The sequence below is a fragment of the Rhinichthys klamathensis genome, unplaced genomic scaffold, assembly GCF_029890125.1.
Source record: "Rhinichthys klamathensis goyatoka isolate OS25496 unplaced genomic scaffold, OSU_Roscu_1.1 h1tg000402l_1, whole genome shotgun sequence".
NCBI lineage: Eukaryota > Metazoa > Chordata > Actinopteri > Cypriniformes > Leuciscidae > Rhinichthys > Rhinichthys klamathensis.
In genome coordinates, this window is record NW_026606903.1 from 1 (window position 1) to 15233 (window position 15233).

At 37.8% G+C, this 15233-nt stretch overlaps 1 protein-coding gene across 1 annotated transcript; it reads right to left on the bottom strand.

The window, feature by feature from the left end:
- Nucleotides 1-174: 174 nt before the first annotated feature.
- On the bottom strand, nt 175-15208 carry agla (amylo-alpha-1, 6-glucosidase, 4-alpha-glucanotransferase a; the record flags this gene model as incomplete). The annotated part of the gene is made up of 16 exons (XM_056234717.1): nt 15116-15208; nt 14728-14874; nt 13562-13772; nt 13282-13451; nt 10442-10645; nt 8808-8989; nt 8595-8706; nt 7436-7562; nt 7027-7129; nt 6853-6950; nt 6468-6607; nt 5330-5517; nt 2733-2856; nt 690-853; nt 503-604; nt 175-411 (listed from the first exon to the last, which is right to left on the bottom strand). Coding segments are annotated over exons 2-16 (2241 nt in total), but the record flags the coding sequence as incomplete, so codon positions are not given.
- Between the last annotated feature and the right edge of the window lie 25 nt (nt 15209-15233).

Here is a 15233-nt window from a genome sequence, read left to right on the forward strand (position 1 = left end):
TGGCCAATCAACGTACAGTTTTGTCACTGGTAGTTCCTATTTTGCTGGGTTAGACACTACTCTGAAGTAGGAGCTAATTTAGTCCCCCCAAAAGGCATTCCATTTACTAAATTTGTTCCCAGTTCCTGTGGTGTGAAAACGCCAAAAAGTGGGTACTTCCGCCAATAGTTATACTGTAGGAACTATGAAAACATTCCTCCAGTGCAAAAGCCCCTTATGTGGCATAAACATGTGGACCCCTAGGGCTGCATTTACCTGGTTAAAGCCTTTTGCAGCCAGATCCTGGTGTAGCCGATTGAGGGCCAGCTTTCCGGCGATGATTCCTGACTGCAGGTTGACCTCATCAGGGGATGATGGCTTAGCCTGAGGATTCCATTTGCTATAAAAGCGCTCCTCTGAAACCACTGAGATCTGATGGTAGAGACAAAAAAGAAGGGCTTTCAAGATGTACTCAAAAAAAGGAACTCAATCCATGTGAGTCTGTGTGAAGTTGTTATCTTGCCTGGTGGGGTACTAACTCATCATAGCCTCTGGTGCTACCAGTGGCACAGCAGGCTATAGAAACAACAGCAGAGCTGGGCAGTGAATCATATACAGAGCGGACCTACAACACAGAAGATCAATATAAGAACTCATTCAAGAAGCTCCATCAACATTAATGTAATTCAACGTGTTTGAAAATGCTATACCTGAATAGGGCACTCATTATCGTGTGTGACATCTAGGAACATGGCGTGGGCAATGCTGGGCACCAGAGGCCTGAGACTGGGCTGAAGAAAAGCCCCTACCGGTTCCCCTCCGTACCGGTACACCAGCCTGCCCTCCTCATGACTGTCTCCTGCGCTCATCGCCTCTACAACAGCACAAGGAATGACAAGTAACGCAATGCAAAGTATCAATACTCCATCAGTTTAAAGTGCCCCTATTATGCTATTAAAACGTTTCCTGATTTTGTTTTGGAGGTCTCCTACAATAGGTTTAGATGAATCCAAAATAAAAAAAGCACTTTCATTTTCTCATAATATACATTGCAGATCAACTCATTTCTAAAATATTCTGAAAAAAAAAAGGACTTTAGAGATTCTGTCTCGTTTCCGAGAGTCTACTCTGCTCTGATTGGTCAGATGGCCCAGTCTGTTTAGATTGGTTGAATCGCAAACGAAACGGCAATTAACATTTATGAATTTCAACTGCGGAGGCTTCCTCAGCATTTGTATACAAAGTGAAACAAACAGTACAGATTAATGATGGTGTCGGTTTTACCAATTTGAGCCCGAGTCCTCATCCTTTGGAAACTGCATGCAAAGTGGTTTCGCTTTTAAAGTGCAGAAAACAGCGTCTTCTCATCTCTAAACACAAACACTTCCAGGCCTCAGCTACAACTACAGTATTTAAGTAGGGTTAAAGTAGACGTTATTCGCAGGCAGCCAATGATGACCATAGGCTGAGATAATGCAATTTTTTACAAACCTACACAAGTTCGTGCAGGAAGTGAGACTGGAATTACTGACGACTCATTTCAGGCAGTTCAGAATCGCATCTGTCTTTTGGGAGACAATAACTCTGTTTATCGTGCACTTTGATCTTTGAAACTTTACAGAACTTTTATGTTCACAAACAGCTATATTACACACTACATGAAAGTTAATATCTGAAAAAGCATAATAGGGGCACTTTAATAGGTGCTAATTACTTCACTTAAAAATAGAAACTTCATCACCATTCACTCACATTCATGGTCATTCCAAACCTGTACTTTCATTTAAGTTGTACACAAAAAAATAATTCGTACCAGTTTTGCAGATCAAATCAGATCAAATTATTCATTGAAAAAATACAACTGAAAAAAGTGATTCATAATGAATCGATTTTCAGTAAAAAATTTCAAATCCAGTCTGTTTCTTACCCAACTATATTGTATGACACCAGAAAACTTGGAATGTAGTGCACAAGTCATGTGGACTACTTTTAGGGTAGTTTTAGTTAGTTTTATGGTGCTCTGTGTCCTTTTTAAAGTTTTTAAGTTCTAGTGCAGAAGAAAAAAAGTCATACAGGTTTGGCACAACATGAGGCGAGTAAATGATGAAAAGCTGATGTTTTTACTGCATTTTTGATCAAATAAATACAGCCATGTTTCAACTGCGGATGCATGAGACTTCTTTAAAAAAACATTCAATCCGTAGTGACCCCAAACTTTTGAATGGTAACAATTCAGGATGTTTGATAATAGTGTTAGACTTCACACTATACACTTATGTACAAACAATATAATAAAGGAGCTACAATGCAATTTTGTCAAAGACCTGGGTTATTAGAAGGCCATACCTCTGATGAGTGAGGAGATTCCTAATCTAGTCACAAAGACATTATCCAGCTCCTCGCTGCCCGTGAAGAGCTCGGCCACCACGTACAGGTCAGGCCTCAGTGTGCGGGCGGCATCCAGCATGAACTGCAGCAAGCAGGGTTAGTGCAAGACACACAGCCAAGAGGAAACCAAACCACGGGTGTTAGTATGTCAGGTGAGGGGCAAAAAAATGGGTTCAGAAAAGAAGGAGAGTCATGCCTCAAATGAAGCCAAAATGAGTGAACAGGAAACAAGGTCCAGGAGAGAGTTTTAGGATGTAAATATTCAGGAATGATAGTTCAGAGAGGGAATGACAGGATATGCAGAGCAAAAAGAGAAAAACAAACAGATAAGACATTGTTAGTGTCATGCTTACAGACATCAGTACCTCTGATGAGACTGGTTATTCCGAGCCGGTTTACAAACACATTGTCAATCAGCTCGCTGCCTGTAAAGAGCTCGGCTATCACATAGAGATTGGGTCTGACTGCTCTGGCCACCGCCAGCATGGCCTGCAGGGCACAACATGTGATACAATTCAGAAGTTTTGCTGCCTAGAAAACCGTCAACTGATGTTACATTTAGATGGGTTTCATTCATGTCCCTTAAATACAGTACATGTGTTTTAAAATAACTTTAACCCTAGAATGCATAAACCATAAATGAATCAACACGAATGCATGGAGGGGGTCAAAATGACCTGTATTGGAATGAATGGTTTTCTTCAAAAATACATGCCCTATTAATGGAATAATCAAAATAATTGATGATACACTAATGTTTTAATATATCAAACATTCCAGTCCACTTTTCTTGTATATATGCATTACAAAAGATGATATTTTAAATGCAGTTGTACTTTTTCTTAAACTCTAAACTACTAGAGAATATTGTGAAAATAAACTTTTCAGACAAAGACAGAACATTTCACATAAGATTTGGACCTTTCTAAGCATAACTTTTGGGCAGATGCACCTTTGTTTGAACCTTCAGCTGACCTTTCCTATAGCCTGAAATCACATATACTGTCTTGAGTAGGTTCTACATTTGATGAAGAACTACATGACTGTTACAAAAGTATGCATGTGCATATGTATATTATCAAGCATGAATGTGTATAGTATTAATGCAGTCTCAATGTACTACATCCGCCACTTGTAATGTGAGCTATAGAGTGAGTTGCCTCATTTCCCTGTTGAATGTTAAAGTGTCCATTGGATGTGATCTTCAGAATCATGGCAGAAGTAGTAGGTAATCCGGATACTTTTTTGCCTACTGTTTTGTGTGAATGCCGTGAACTCAGACATACTACTCATTTAACATACTGCTTTTCACCTATTATAAAGTAGGGAGGTATCATATGCGTGTTGAGACACAGGGTTGGTGTCTGAGGCAAATTCTTGGCTCAGAGTAAAACAAAAAGTAAAAACATATTTTTAAGTAACACATATTTTAAGAAAATAAGTATTGTTGACAAAAAAGATACTGCGTTGAGTCAAAATTCCATAGGAAATGAATACAGGTCAATTTAACCCCCTTTCTTTGTGCATTCTAGAGGTAGTAATACAAAAATCCCAATCCTATGATCAAGAAATATGAAAAGTAAATTGATGAGGGTCATGGAATATCAAATAAATAATTGTTTTCATTGATAAAATATTTCAAAAATCACACCATTCCAAGTCAATTTGACCCCCTTTATGCATTCCAGGGTTAACAACGTTTACAAATGTATATGTGTTATTATAGATATTTTTAGAAACGCACAAATTTTGAAATGTAGCTTTATTTCATGTTTCAACTTTTTATTTTTTCATGAGGTTACTTTTGCCCTTTGCTTTCGACTTCTCACTGTATTAGCAAATATGCACATTTTGAAAGCTATCAATTTGTCTTTGTGCCTTCTGTATTTTTACATTTTCAGTAGTCTTAAGAAAAGCAGACTTAAAGTTGTCCCCAGGTTTCAAATTTTCAATAAATGCTTATGCAACATTATTTTAATGACAGAATCACTTTAAAGAAGTGAACTATAGGAACTAAGGAAAAGTCAACTATTAGAACTAAGGAAAAGTCAGTCTCTTTTTAAACATTGTTTAAGAGACGATCTGTTACTATGTTTGTGTGTAGTAAACTGATAATTGAAAAACATCATGCCAACCCTGTTATCTTTCTGAGGGCATAACTACATCCCAACATGACTTATAATGCAATTTATTAAGATTCAAACATATAAATTTGTCTAATAAAAGATTTAAAATCGTATGAAACCTTTTGGGTCCCACTTTATATTAAGTGTCTTTACTATGTACTAGCATTTAAATGAATCATTTGTTACAATGCACTTATTGTGTACATAAAGTACATACTTTTACATTGTACATACCTGCATGTAATTACAGCTGCAATTAATTTCTGTAATTACATCTATATTTACACTGTTGACCTTTCCTTTGCCTTTCCCTGACCCATACCACCAAACCTGTCTTAACCTTACTTGTCTCCCACCTCAATAGCAGCAAATGTGTTTTGCAATTCAACATGAACACAATAAGTACATTTATTGTACCAAACATTTTTTTTATGTAAGTACATGGTAGTTAAAGACATCTAATATAAAGCGGGACCAACTTTTGTAATTTAAAAATCACCATGTTAAACTGGAAAAGGCGTCAGTTGCATAGCATGACTCTTATACATCACTGATTTATCAATAAGCATAGAACAGAGAATAAGCCACACTTAATATTTCTTAGTGTGAAGTACAGCAAATGACGGAGCTATCGGTGGATGGGGAACAGTCAGCAGCCAAAACGTACTAACCAAGACAGTAACTAACGAGCTCGCCATATCAAAATGTGTAGGGGAAAAAAACATTCCTGCCCCCCATGTCTAATATTCATCTTTACACATAGTTAATCTCAAACAGGTTATTTATCTGCGATCTAGCCAAAAGTAATAATCCATCTTTAGACACTGCCGCTGTACCTCAGCCACATGCAGTGGAGTTGAATGGCAGTTATCCAGACGCACTCCCACAAAGTGCTTGGCCGTGATCTCGGTGTATTTCTGCATGTGGGCCCACAGGTAGGGGCAGTCCTCGGGCCCGTTGCCATACCGCAGTTTAACACTGTCACCCCAGCAGATCAGCTCCCTCCTGATGTAGACATTGGACCCTGACCAAAATGAGGAGAAGATGAAAAAGCAACTTTGATTCACCTCACTGCCAAAAAGGTTTGGCAAGTGTTGTCAATGATTAGGATTTAGAAATGTGTTGATATCGCCACCTTGTGTTTAAAGTCAGAATGACATCACTGCCATCTTACAAATCCACTGTGACAGAATTCATTTTTACAATACACTTTTAAACTTTTTTACAAACTTTTTTTTCCCCCAGTAATTGTGGCGGGAAATCTGTGTATTTCTGAGGAGTGGACTTAAATATGGTTAAAAGCGAGAACTTTAGAACTGAGAATATTAAAGTCTTAATGGTAGATGAAAACTCTTTTTTAATTTAGCCATGAATAGTTTTACCTTTTAAACAATAAACTTAATTACACTACTGTTTAAAAGTTTGGGTCAGTAAGATTTTTTTAAAATGTTTTTCTATTATGCTCACCAATGCTCCATTTATTTGATCAAAAATAAAAGTAAACTTTGTAAATATATTATGTATAATAAATGTAAATTTAAGGAATGTAATTTATTCCTGTGATGGTAAAGCTGAATTTTCAGCATCATTACTCCAGTCTTCAGTGTCACATGATCCTTCAGAAATCATTCTAATATGCTGATTTGCAGCTCAAGAAACATGTTTATTACTATCAATGTTGAAAACAGTTGTGCTGCCTAATATTTTTTTGTATTCAATGATGAATAGCTTTTTTTTTTTAAATAGAAATTGAATGCGTCCTTGCTGAATAAAATAATTCATTTATTTAATTAAATTTTTAAATCTTACTGACCACAAACTTTTTTTTCAGAAGCTCTTTCAAAATTGCCATTTCAATGAAGAAAAAACCTAATAAATCAACATGCAACTTTATTTTAAGCTTCTTTACAGTCCGTATATAAACTACTATATTTTATATAATTAAAGAAAACATGTAACAAAACTCTATCAAACCTGGCTCTGCGAAGTTCCTCAGAGGATCGTCCCCCATGACCCAGCCATTGTGGGCCAGGAAGTGACATGACTTTTCTGGTTGATTAATCAGTTCCAGATCTTCCTCCAAAGTTGCCTCCTCGAATGGGAAAGTGAAATATCTGCATAAAGACAAAAGTTTTCAGAAGCACCATAATTACATATATTGTATTATATTTAGGGACATCGCTAGAGGGCCGGAAGTTGGTGACGATTCTAGGGCCCAACCGATGGGGACCCACAACAACAACCCGCACCGGGGCTCCGGATACCTTAGCTACGGCCCTTATTGTATACATTAATTTTATTAAACAAAGGAACATAATGCTAAAACTTCAGCAGAGGCGGATGGAATGAACTGTGCTACCTGGTAACCAGAGGATGCTTCCTGGTGACGGGGCCCAACTTGGGTCCATGGTCAGCCAGTCTTTCATAGCTCACGGTTCCATCAATGCAGTTGGTAGCCTGAGAGTAAAGAAGTTACATTACTGCACTGGACTACATTTAAATTAGAGGTAATTCTACAGAGAGAGAGACTCACCTGCTCCTGATGGTGCTTCATTTCATGAAACTGTTCACCATTGATTTCCTCTAGTCTCCTCCTCAGCCAGTTACAGCAATCTTCAATGGCACCAGGACTGCTCCTACAACAACATAAATTTATAATTCATCTGTAGAATACCAAATAAAGCATAATAAACAGTGTCCAGCAGGGGTGCAAAACTCAGTTCCTGGAGAGGGCCACAGTCCCGCAGAATTTAGCTTCAACCCTAATTAAACGCACCTGATCCAGCTTATCAAGTCCTTCAGGCTTATTTGAAAACTACAGGTATGTGTGTTGGAGCAGGGTTGGAACTGAACTCTGCAGGGCTGTGGACCCCCAGGAACTGAGTTTTGCACCCCTCAGGTCTACACTGAAAACATGCTCAAATGTGCATCAGCATACTAACCCATGGGGCACAAAGGTTTCTAAAGCGGAGTTCATGTCCACTGTGTTACCAAAGCGCCTGTACTGAGGGTCCTGAATGATCTTCAGTTGTTGTTTGTCATCAGTCTTGATCCTATCAGGTTTGGCTCCTGTACAGACAAGAACTAACAATTCAGAACTAACCCTTTAAAGTCACCATGAAAGAAAATAATTTATGGAATATTGAAGTATTTATTATAAATGATTAAAGGGTTAGTTCACCCAAAAATGAAAATTCTTTCATTCAAAAGCGACGAGAATACTTTTTGTGCGCAAAGAACAAACAAAAATAACGACTTTATTCAAATATTCATTTCCTTCTCTGTCGGCCGTGAGATTTCACGTAGTCATATTGCGCAAAGCTTCTGTGTTGCACGTCACACGTAGGCTCACTATTGGCCGACGCTGGTCATGTGTGTGATGCGTGTGACGTACAACCTAGAAGCTTTGCGTAGTTTTACAACGTGAAATCTCGAGGCCAACAGAGAAGGAAATGAATAGTTGAATAAAGTCGTTATTTTTGTTTGTTCTTTGCGCACAAAAAGTATTCTCGTCGCTTGATAAATTTAAGATTGAGCCACTGTAGTCACTCGGACTATTTTAACGATGTCTTTCATAACTTTTGGGCCGGTCAGTTTCGATCCCTTAAGAAGCCTATGGAGGAGTGATCCAGCTCTCAGATTTAATCAAAAATATCTTAATTTGTGTTCCGAAGATGAACGAAAGTCTTACGGGGTTGGAACAACATGAGGGTGAGTAAATACTGACAGAATTTTCATTTTGGGGTGAACTATCCCTTTAATCTGTGCACATATTTTTTTTTTAATTCATGTGCCCTTGTAATCTCGAAATATCTTCCTCCCCCTATTGCAGAGACATCTCTTCTCTGATGACGTGTTTACTGGCGCGAGGGACAACCTGTCACTCACATGAGATCAACCAATAGCAAACCACAACCCTCCAACGATTCCCTGATGAACAGAATCAAGTCCCGTCCTGCATTTTTCCTTGTTCAACAAGCCGTTTCACTTGGATATCCATCACAAAAGTGAACAAAAGACTATCGCAACTTCCATTTCATGCTGACTTTAACATTTTCACTTCTCTTAACCTAAGTGTCTGAGAACCATCCAGGAACTCACCGCTTTGTAGTAAAGCTCTGAACTGCTCCACCGCCGGTTCCACTTTGACTTGGAAGAACTCCCACAGTTTAATTTTGGGAAACACATCCTGCCAGAGAACTCCACGAATGGCCTAGTGAAAACACATTGCAGTTAGTTTTGAAGGAAATAAGAGCACCTTAGACTTCAAAATGAATTCCATTCTATGGCTTTCACAGAAAGCGATTCACTCACATGGAGGTGCGGGTGATCCTGGATTAGGGCAGGGAGACCCCTGTCTTCGTATTTGCCATCAGCTAAAGCACAGGTGACGTGCCACAGGGCCCTGTCCAGCACCCAGGCCGGCTTCAGATGAGGAGAGTTCACCAGGTTATAACCACACTCAGGATGTTTCTCAATCCATTTGCTGTTAGCAGCTGAGAATGGCAGACGGTTAAAAGACATAGCGGTTATCATGACATTGTAATGCAAAACAAATTAAAAAGGACTTAGAAGATGAAATGGGCATCACATAAGTCACTGCAAGTCACTGAATTGGTGATTCTACTTGAAACACCCCCTCCCCCCACCCCAATTAAAAGTTGTTGGTTCTAAAGAGACAGTATTTACAATAAATGCATAGATTCAAATAAATGCGGTACTTATGAACTTTCAAATAATCAAAAATCATGAAATAATGTCTTGCGGTTTCCACAAAAATATCAAGCAGCACAATTTTTTTTTAGAAACGGTATATTAATTGTTGTTTCTTGAGTAGCAAATCAGCATGATTTCTGAAGGATCATGTGACACTGAAGACTGGAGTAATGATGCTGAAAATTCAGCTTTGTCATCACAGGAATAAATGATAGTTTCAAATATATTAATAGAAAACAACTATTTAAAATTGTAATAATTTTTTATAATATTTCACAATATTACAGTTTTTACTATATATTTTTTAATCAAATAAATGTTTGTATATTTATATACGTATTTTGGACTTTGATTCTCAGATTCATAATGTGGCCTCAGACTTTTGGACCCAACTGTATATATGTAACCAGCACAAATACACACATATACCATGCCGCACTGGACTTCCCCTTGTTTAAATGTTTGGCATTTGTACACAGCTTCAGATAAGGTATCACACACCCCCTGACCTTTAGCTGTGCTGAGTTCTGGTAGAAAGAAATGAACTATGAACTTTGCTTTCTATTAAGCCTGACTACTCTAACACATGCATGCACAGCAAGACAAGATTAAGGAAAAAGAAACATGATCTTATAGTGACATGCTTAGAGATGTCAAACAGAGACTGAAGAAGCTCTGTAACAAGACTACGCAAAACAAGTAAACAATTCAAATTCCCCTGCAGTTATTCATCTGTAAACACATTAGCCTTCTCTAAACCTTCACAGTCAGTCAGCTTGTCTGAAAGAAAGTTTTAAAGTGCTTCTCTTTAGTATTCTGCTCACATATTGGGTCCATTCAACAGCTTAACCACACTATATCAGACAGGCTAAATGTTTCACCGATAGGTCCTGTCCTCTGCAAATAAACTATTTTTAGAATTGAAGTCAATGCAAAGGCTTTTAGTGGGGGCTTACTGGAGATTACAGTCATTCACTTTGGAACTGTGGCCTTTTCCATTGGAATAAGAGAACCCACTATAGCTGGACCCTGCAAATGGATAATTGACATGCAATACTTTTGAGAAGACCTGTGGGTGTGATATGTTATACTTAATCTAAAATTAGTTAACAGCCTTTTGACAATCTTTTATAACGGTTATGCATCAGAGATATTAGGATATTTTAAAAGTTAAAAAGTACCAAAATTGTCTATAAACAAGATAATAAAAAACGGAAAAGGAAAACGCGCACCCGTATGATTGTAAACCACATCCGTGATGCAAAGCATATTCCACTCATTCTTCATTTTCTCCACCAGGTTGCCAACATCTGTCCAGGTGTAAGCTTGTCCATGAGGGGAGAAGTCTGGGTTAAGCTCCAGCTGATCGGCCAGGGAGTAACAGGAGCGAGACTCACCCAGCGTCTGCAGTGGTGTGAAGTGAATCATATTATACCCTAAAAAAATAGAAATTTAATATGAAATCAGTTACTTTGAAACAGAATACTAACTGAATATTAAGAGATATTTCAGTTAATTTACCAATGTAATAAAACCGGCAAAGTATGATCTACGTGCATTTCAATGATAGACCTTACAGTGTATGATTATATACGGCCATTAGTAATGCACTGCGGATAATAATATTCCAATTAATATCGGGTGGGTTAAAGAGATAAATCGTTAATGTGTTGACATTAATACGATAAGACACGGAATTCTCATTTCATGGTAAAATGCAACGAACGTGCGTCACTCCTTTAATTTGTTTTCAACAACAACTTTTATCTCTTCAGGGAAAACCAGTCAAGGAAAACATATAGTATGCATCAATCACCTCCTAGTGGTCATTATATAAAACACAAAGGAAAAAAAGATATTGCTTAATAACTTAACAGCTTTAACTAAAAATATACATACGCGTAACAGAAATTATTCTGATAGGAGAGTTTTCCAGCATAATGATGGAAATATTAAATTGTTAAAAGCTGAATTTTTTGGTCAGGCACTAATTTGCAGACTCTCAATAAACTATGCAATTGCAGGGTTAGTGGAAGCTAAACAGATTCGAGTGGGAGCCTTTTAGTGAAATAGCTAACCAGGATGAATTAAGTGCTGGGTACGTGATATGTAATGGCTGTGAACCGCAGTATGTATCTGACATTAAACTAATAAAGCCTATATCCAGCCTTTGCTTGGACTGAACATATTTAATTTCTTTTGTGTTTGTTCGGAAAATTGGCGGAACTAGAGGCAAGCTTTTGTTTAGAAACTATTCTTAGACTACTTGTAAATAACTTTTACCTTAAACAAATGTTCAATTAAAAGCAGCCTACTTCAGTCTACTTCAGCCTACTTCAGTGTTATGTTACCATGTCATCTCACTTTTAACACTGAGAATTTGAATAACTGTATTGTGACGATCGGGTGTGGTTCGGGTGCAGATATCTATAGTTCGGATGGGTGGCGGGTGGATGGTTTATTTTTAACAGTAGATTCGGGTGATGTTAGAGCTGACCCAAGCATCTCTAATGGTCATTATTCTAAAATAAAGAACTCAAAAATGTTCACTTTGGAAAAACTAACTTGACCTAACTAGCTTTGACTAACTTAACCTCTTTAAATCTATTTGTTCAGTTTCTGCATAGTTATTGGTTATTGATTTGTTCATATAATCAAATAGACTGCAGAGAAGGAGATAAGAGAAGTTCAAATGGAGTTAAAGGAGTCATAACCTGTAATTTTCACTTTTCCACGAGAATCAATGTATGTTATGATTGCCTAACGATTATACATTGGCCGGGAAGCCGATATTCAAAAGTGAAGCGTTTGTTTACCCCAGGGTTCGTAAACCAGCCCACGTGCACGCGCACTCAAATACGAGATTTTAATTTCTCACCTCGACTTGACGTCAAGACGGGGCAGGATATACCATATATGGACACCGCAGACATATGCTGCAGGAAGCCCGCCCTGCCCCTCTCCCCCTCATATTCAGTCAAGAAAGATGCAGAAATGTAGTGCACACGTGAGTTGCTCTGTGGTTGACTGCCAGAATCAACATTCAAATGTGTTTTCTCTACCAAAAACGGACCAAACTACCAGGGACCAGTGGATGAAAATCATTTTTAATGACGCTTTTCCAACAACCCTATCAACTGGCTCAACGTTAGGTGTCTGCGCTAAACATTTTACACACCCTCAGTGATAAACAGACAAGAAAATGATAAAGCCATTATTTCATATAATTGTATATTATATAACAATGACAACATATCATTGTATTGATTTTTTTATATAATAGATAAGGATAGATAAATAAAACAAACAGTCAAATAATAATAAACATAAAGAAAAACATCACGTTACATGTCTGTAGATGAAAAATATTGAATGTCTAAAAAACCACAACGTGAAACAAGGCAAAAACAACACATGATAGCAAACGTTGATCTCTATAACCACTGTAAGCTGATGAAAAAAAGTAGACTACATCTCCGTTAATGTAATCTACATTAAATAAAAGGTAAACTTATGTGGGAGAAAATAGCAACAAACGTTTTAGCTCGTTACTGATGTTAATGTATGTCTCAGTCAAAATGATTGTCTTTACCATTCATTCAGAGACATGTTGATGTAGATGTTTTTCCATTGACTCTATATCTTCCGTTTCCAGCTCTGGTTCAGAGTCTGGCTCAAACATATATGGTTGAATTCCGTAGGTCGCGGCCAGGTCGGGTTCATTCACAACTTGCGCCATGACGTCATTTTGGAATGATATGCTGAAGTTACCTGCGGTGTCAAGCCCCCTCCTTCCTGCCACCAATCAACGCGCCCCTCATTTGCATTATTAAAATGACCGTCCACGACAGCCAAAATATCGCATCAGATCTCGCGAGACAATAATGCATTCAGAAATAAGGGTCAGAGGAGCTGTGTTTATTTTTTTTTTCACTTTTCTTTTTTCGAAGGGCCTGAAAGACTATAATAGAGCGTGGGTATCCAAGGTAATACTAGGTTATGACTCCTTTAAAGTTGTAAGTGTTAAAATTGTAAGTGTAACTAACTAATATAGCACCAGCTGTCTTCTTACCTGCCTCTTTGGCAACTCTAAGCCTGTCCAGCCACTCATCCAGGGGGCCGAGGCATTTGGACAGGTATGTCTGGATACTGATGCAGTCTAGGGGCAAGATGTGGTTGTCCACCCCTACCCGGAGCACTGGGTCAACCACAATATATCCACCACCAGACCTCTCCTTATCTCTGAAGAGTAAAAAAATAAATGAACAAGGACCTGTTGTACAGTTTTAACAATATTTAAATGCAGAACTGACAGTATACTAAAAAAAAAAATGTTTCTGCAACTAACTCACCCATGGCCAAAATAATACTGGTATGAGCCTGAAATCTGGAGGTCAAGGTTGCAGAACTTGTCCGAATCATCCTGTCTTCCAGTAGGGTTAATCCAGTCTAAAGCTTGGAACTTGTGGCGCTCAAAGCGCTCCCCTTCTGCAGGGTAGTTGGTGTAAACCTGCACGTGTTTCCCCTGAAGAGTGGGACCCAGGCGAAACTGGAGTTCAAACCCTGAGCAGAAACACAACATAAGCTTCATGACACAGATCTTGCGGTTTTTGAGTTACAATAAAAAAATAATAAAAAATAATTGATACAAATACTGGTGGAACCTGGCACAAACTGTTCATGATATATGTATTTAACAAGCTTGCTTTTTTCAAATATATTTCAATGTCTTGTGGTACCATAGTAACAGTATCAGATGGCAATATGATGGTACTTTGTAATACTCATTATTATGCTATGATATTTACATGGTACTTCAAAGTTCCTTAAAGTGTAACATGGTTTTACCATCATAGTAGTCTCTAAAATAAGCATTGTATTATCATGATACACTCCCAAAAAGAAGAGTTAGCATCAGAAAAAAACATATGTACTTATGAAGGATCTATAGGGCTCATAATATTATTAATAATCACATAATATATTATAATTGATATTAATTATATAATTATTATTATTAATATAAAGGCAAATAAAAGCAGCTTATCTCACAGCTTTAGCATATGCAAATCAGATAAAAACTAGACACAAACTATATTCAACTATTTTGAAATTATGCATTAACAGTATCTGAGGAAAATTACGCACATGAATTTGAACATAATACATTGATACAAATGACAACCTCTTCATAAGAGTATCCATGGGATTAAAAGTGAAAAGTTCTGAACAAGATTTGTTTACTGGATTCATCGTACAATGAGCAGATTACATCTCTCAAATTTATCATAGCCAGTGCCAAACTCCTCTGCTATATTTACTCTTTATTAGTGCATGAATGAATAGGTAGCCTACTTAATAAAGTTGGCTCCTGAGAACACCACCGTCTATAAATAAGCACAAACGTTCCGCACGTAACAGACTACTGGCCATTATCACACTACAATGAATACACTACCGTAGTCCTTCTGTCATGCCTCAGGACAATTCAAAGAGTTAAACGTGAGCTGAAACTTGCCTTGGTCCAGACGGAACAGGGTCCTGTCTAGTTTCTCCATGTCATTGAGGACCATCACTCTTGTTTGTTTTGGTGTCATGATTGCCCTCCTTATTTTAGAACGTCCTTAATACAACGATGAACAGGAATTCAACGGGACCCCATTCACTGAAAAGTGAACCAAAAGATATGCAAATCATCACACACACACTGAATTACAATAGATGATGACTTCATTCACCTTAACAGAAGCCTGTAGCGTAGCTTCTGAAAAAACACAGAATTGCAACAGTTTCCTTTAAAATTATTGCAACATTTTACCATGACAATCTAAGAGCCATATAACATGATAACGAGTGAGCATTGCAACAACCAAAACAGAGCTCTGCCGGAACACGGAATATAATACCTCAATATTGTCAAGATTTGTATCCGTACGTTAGTATCTACGCTCTATGCACCATCACCACCTCTGATAGTTTAACATTGTCCGATTCGTGAACGAATCGTTCATATGAATCGGATCT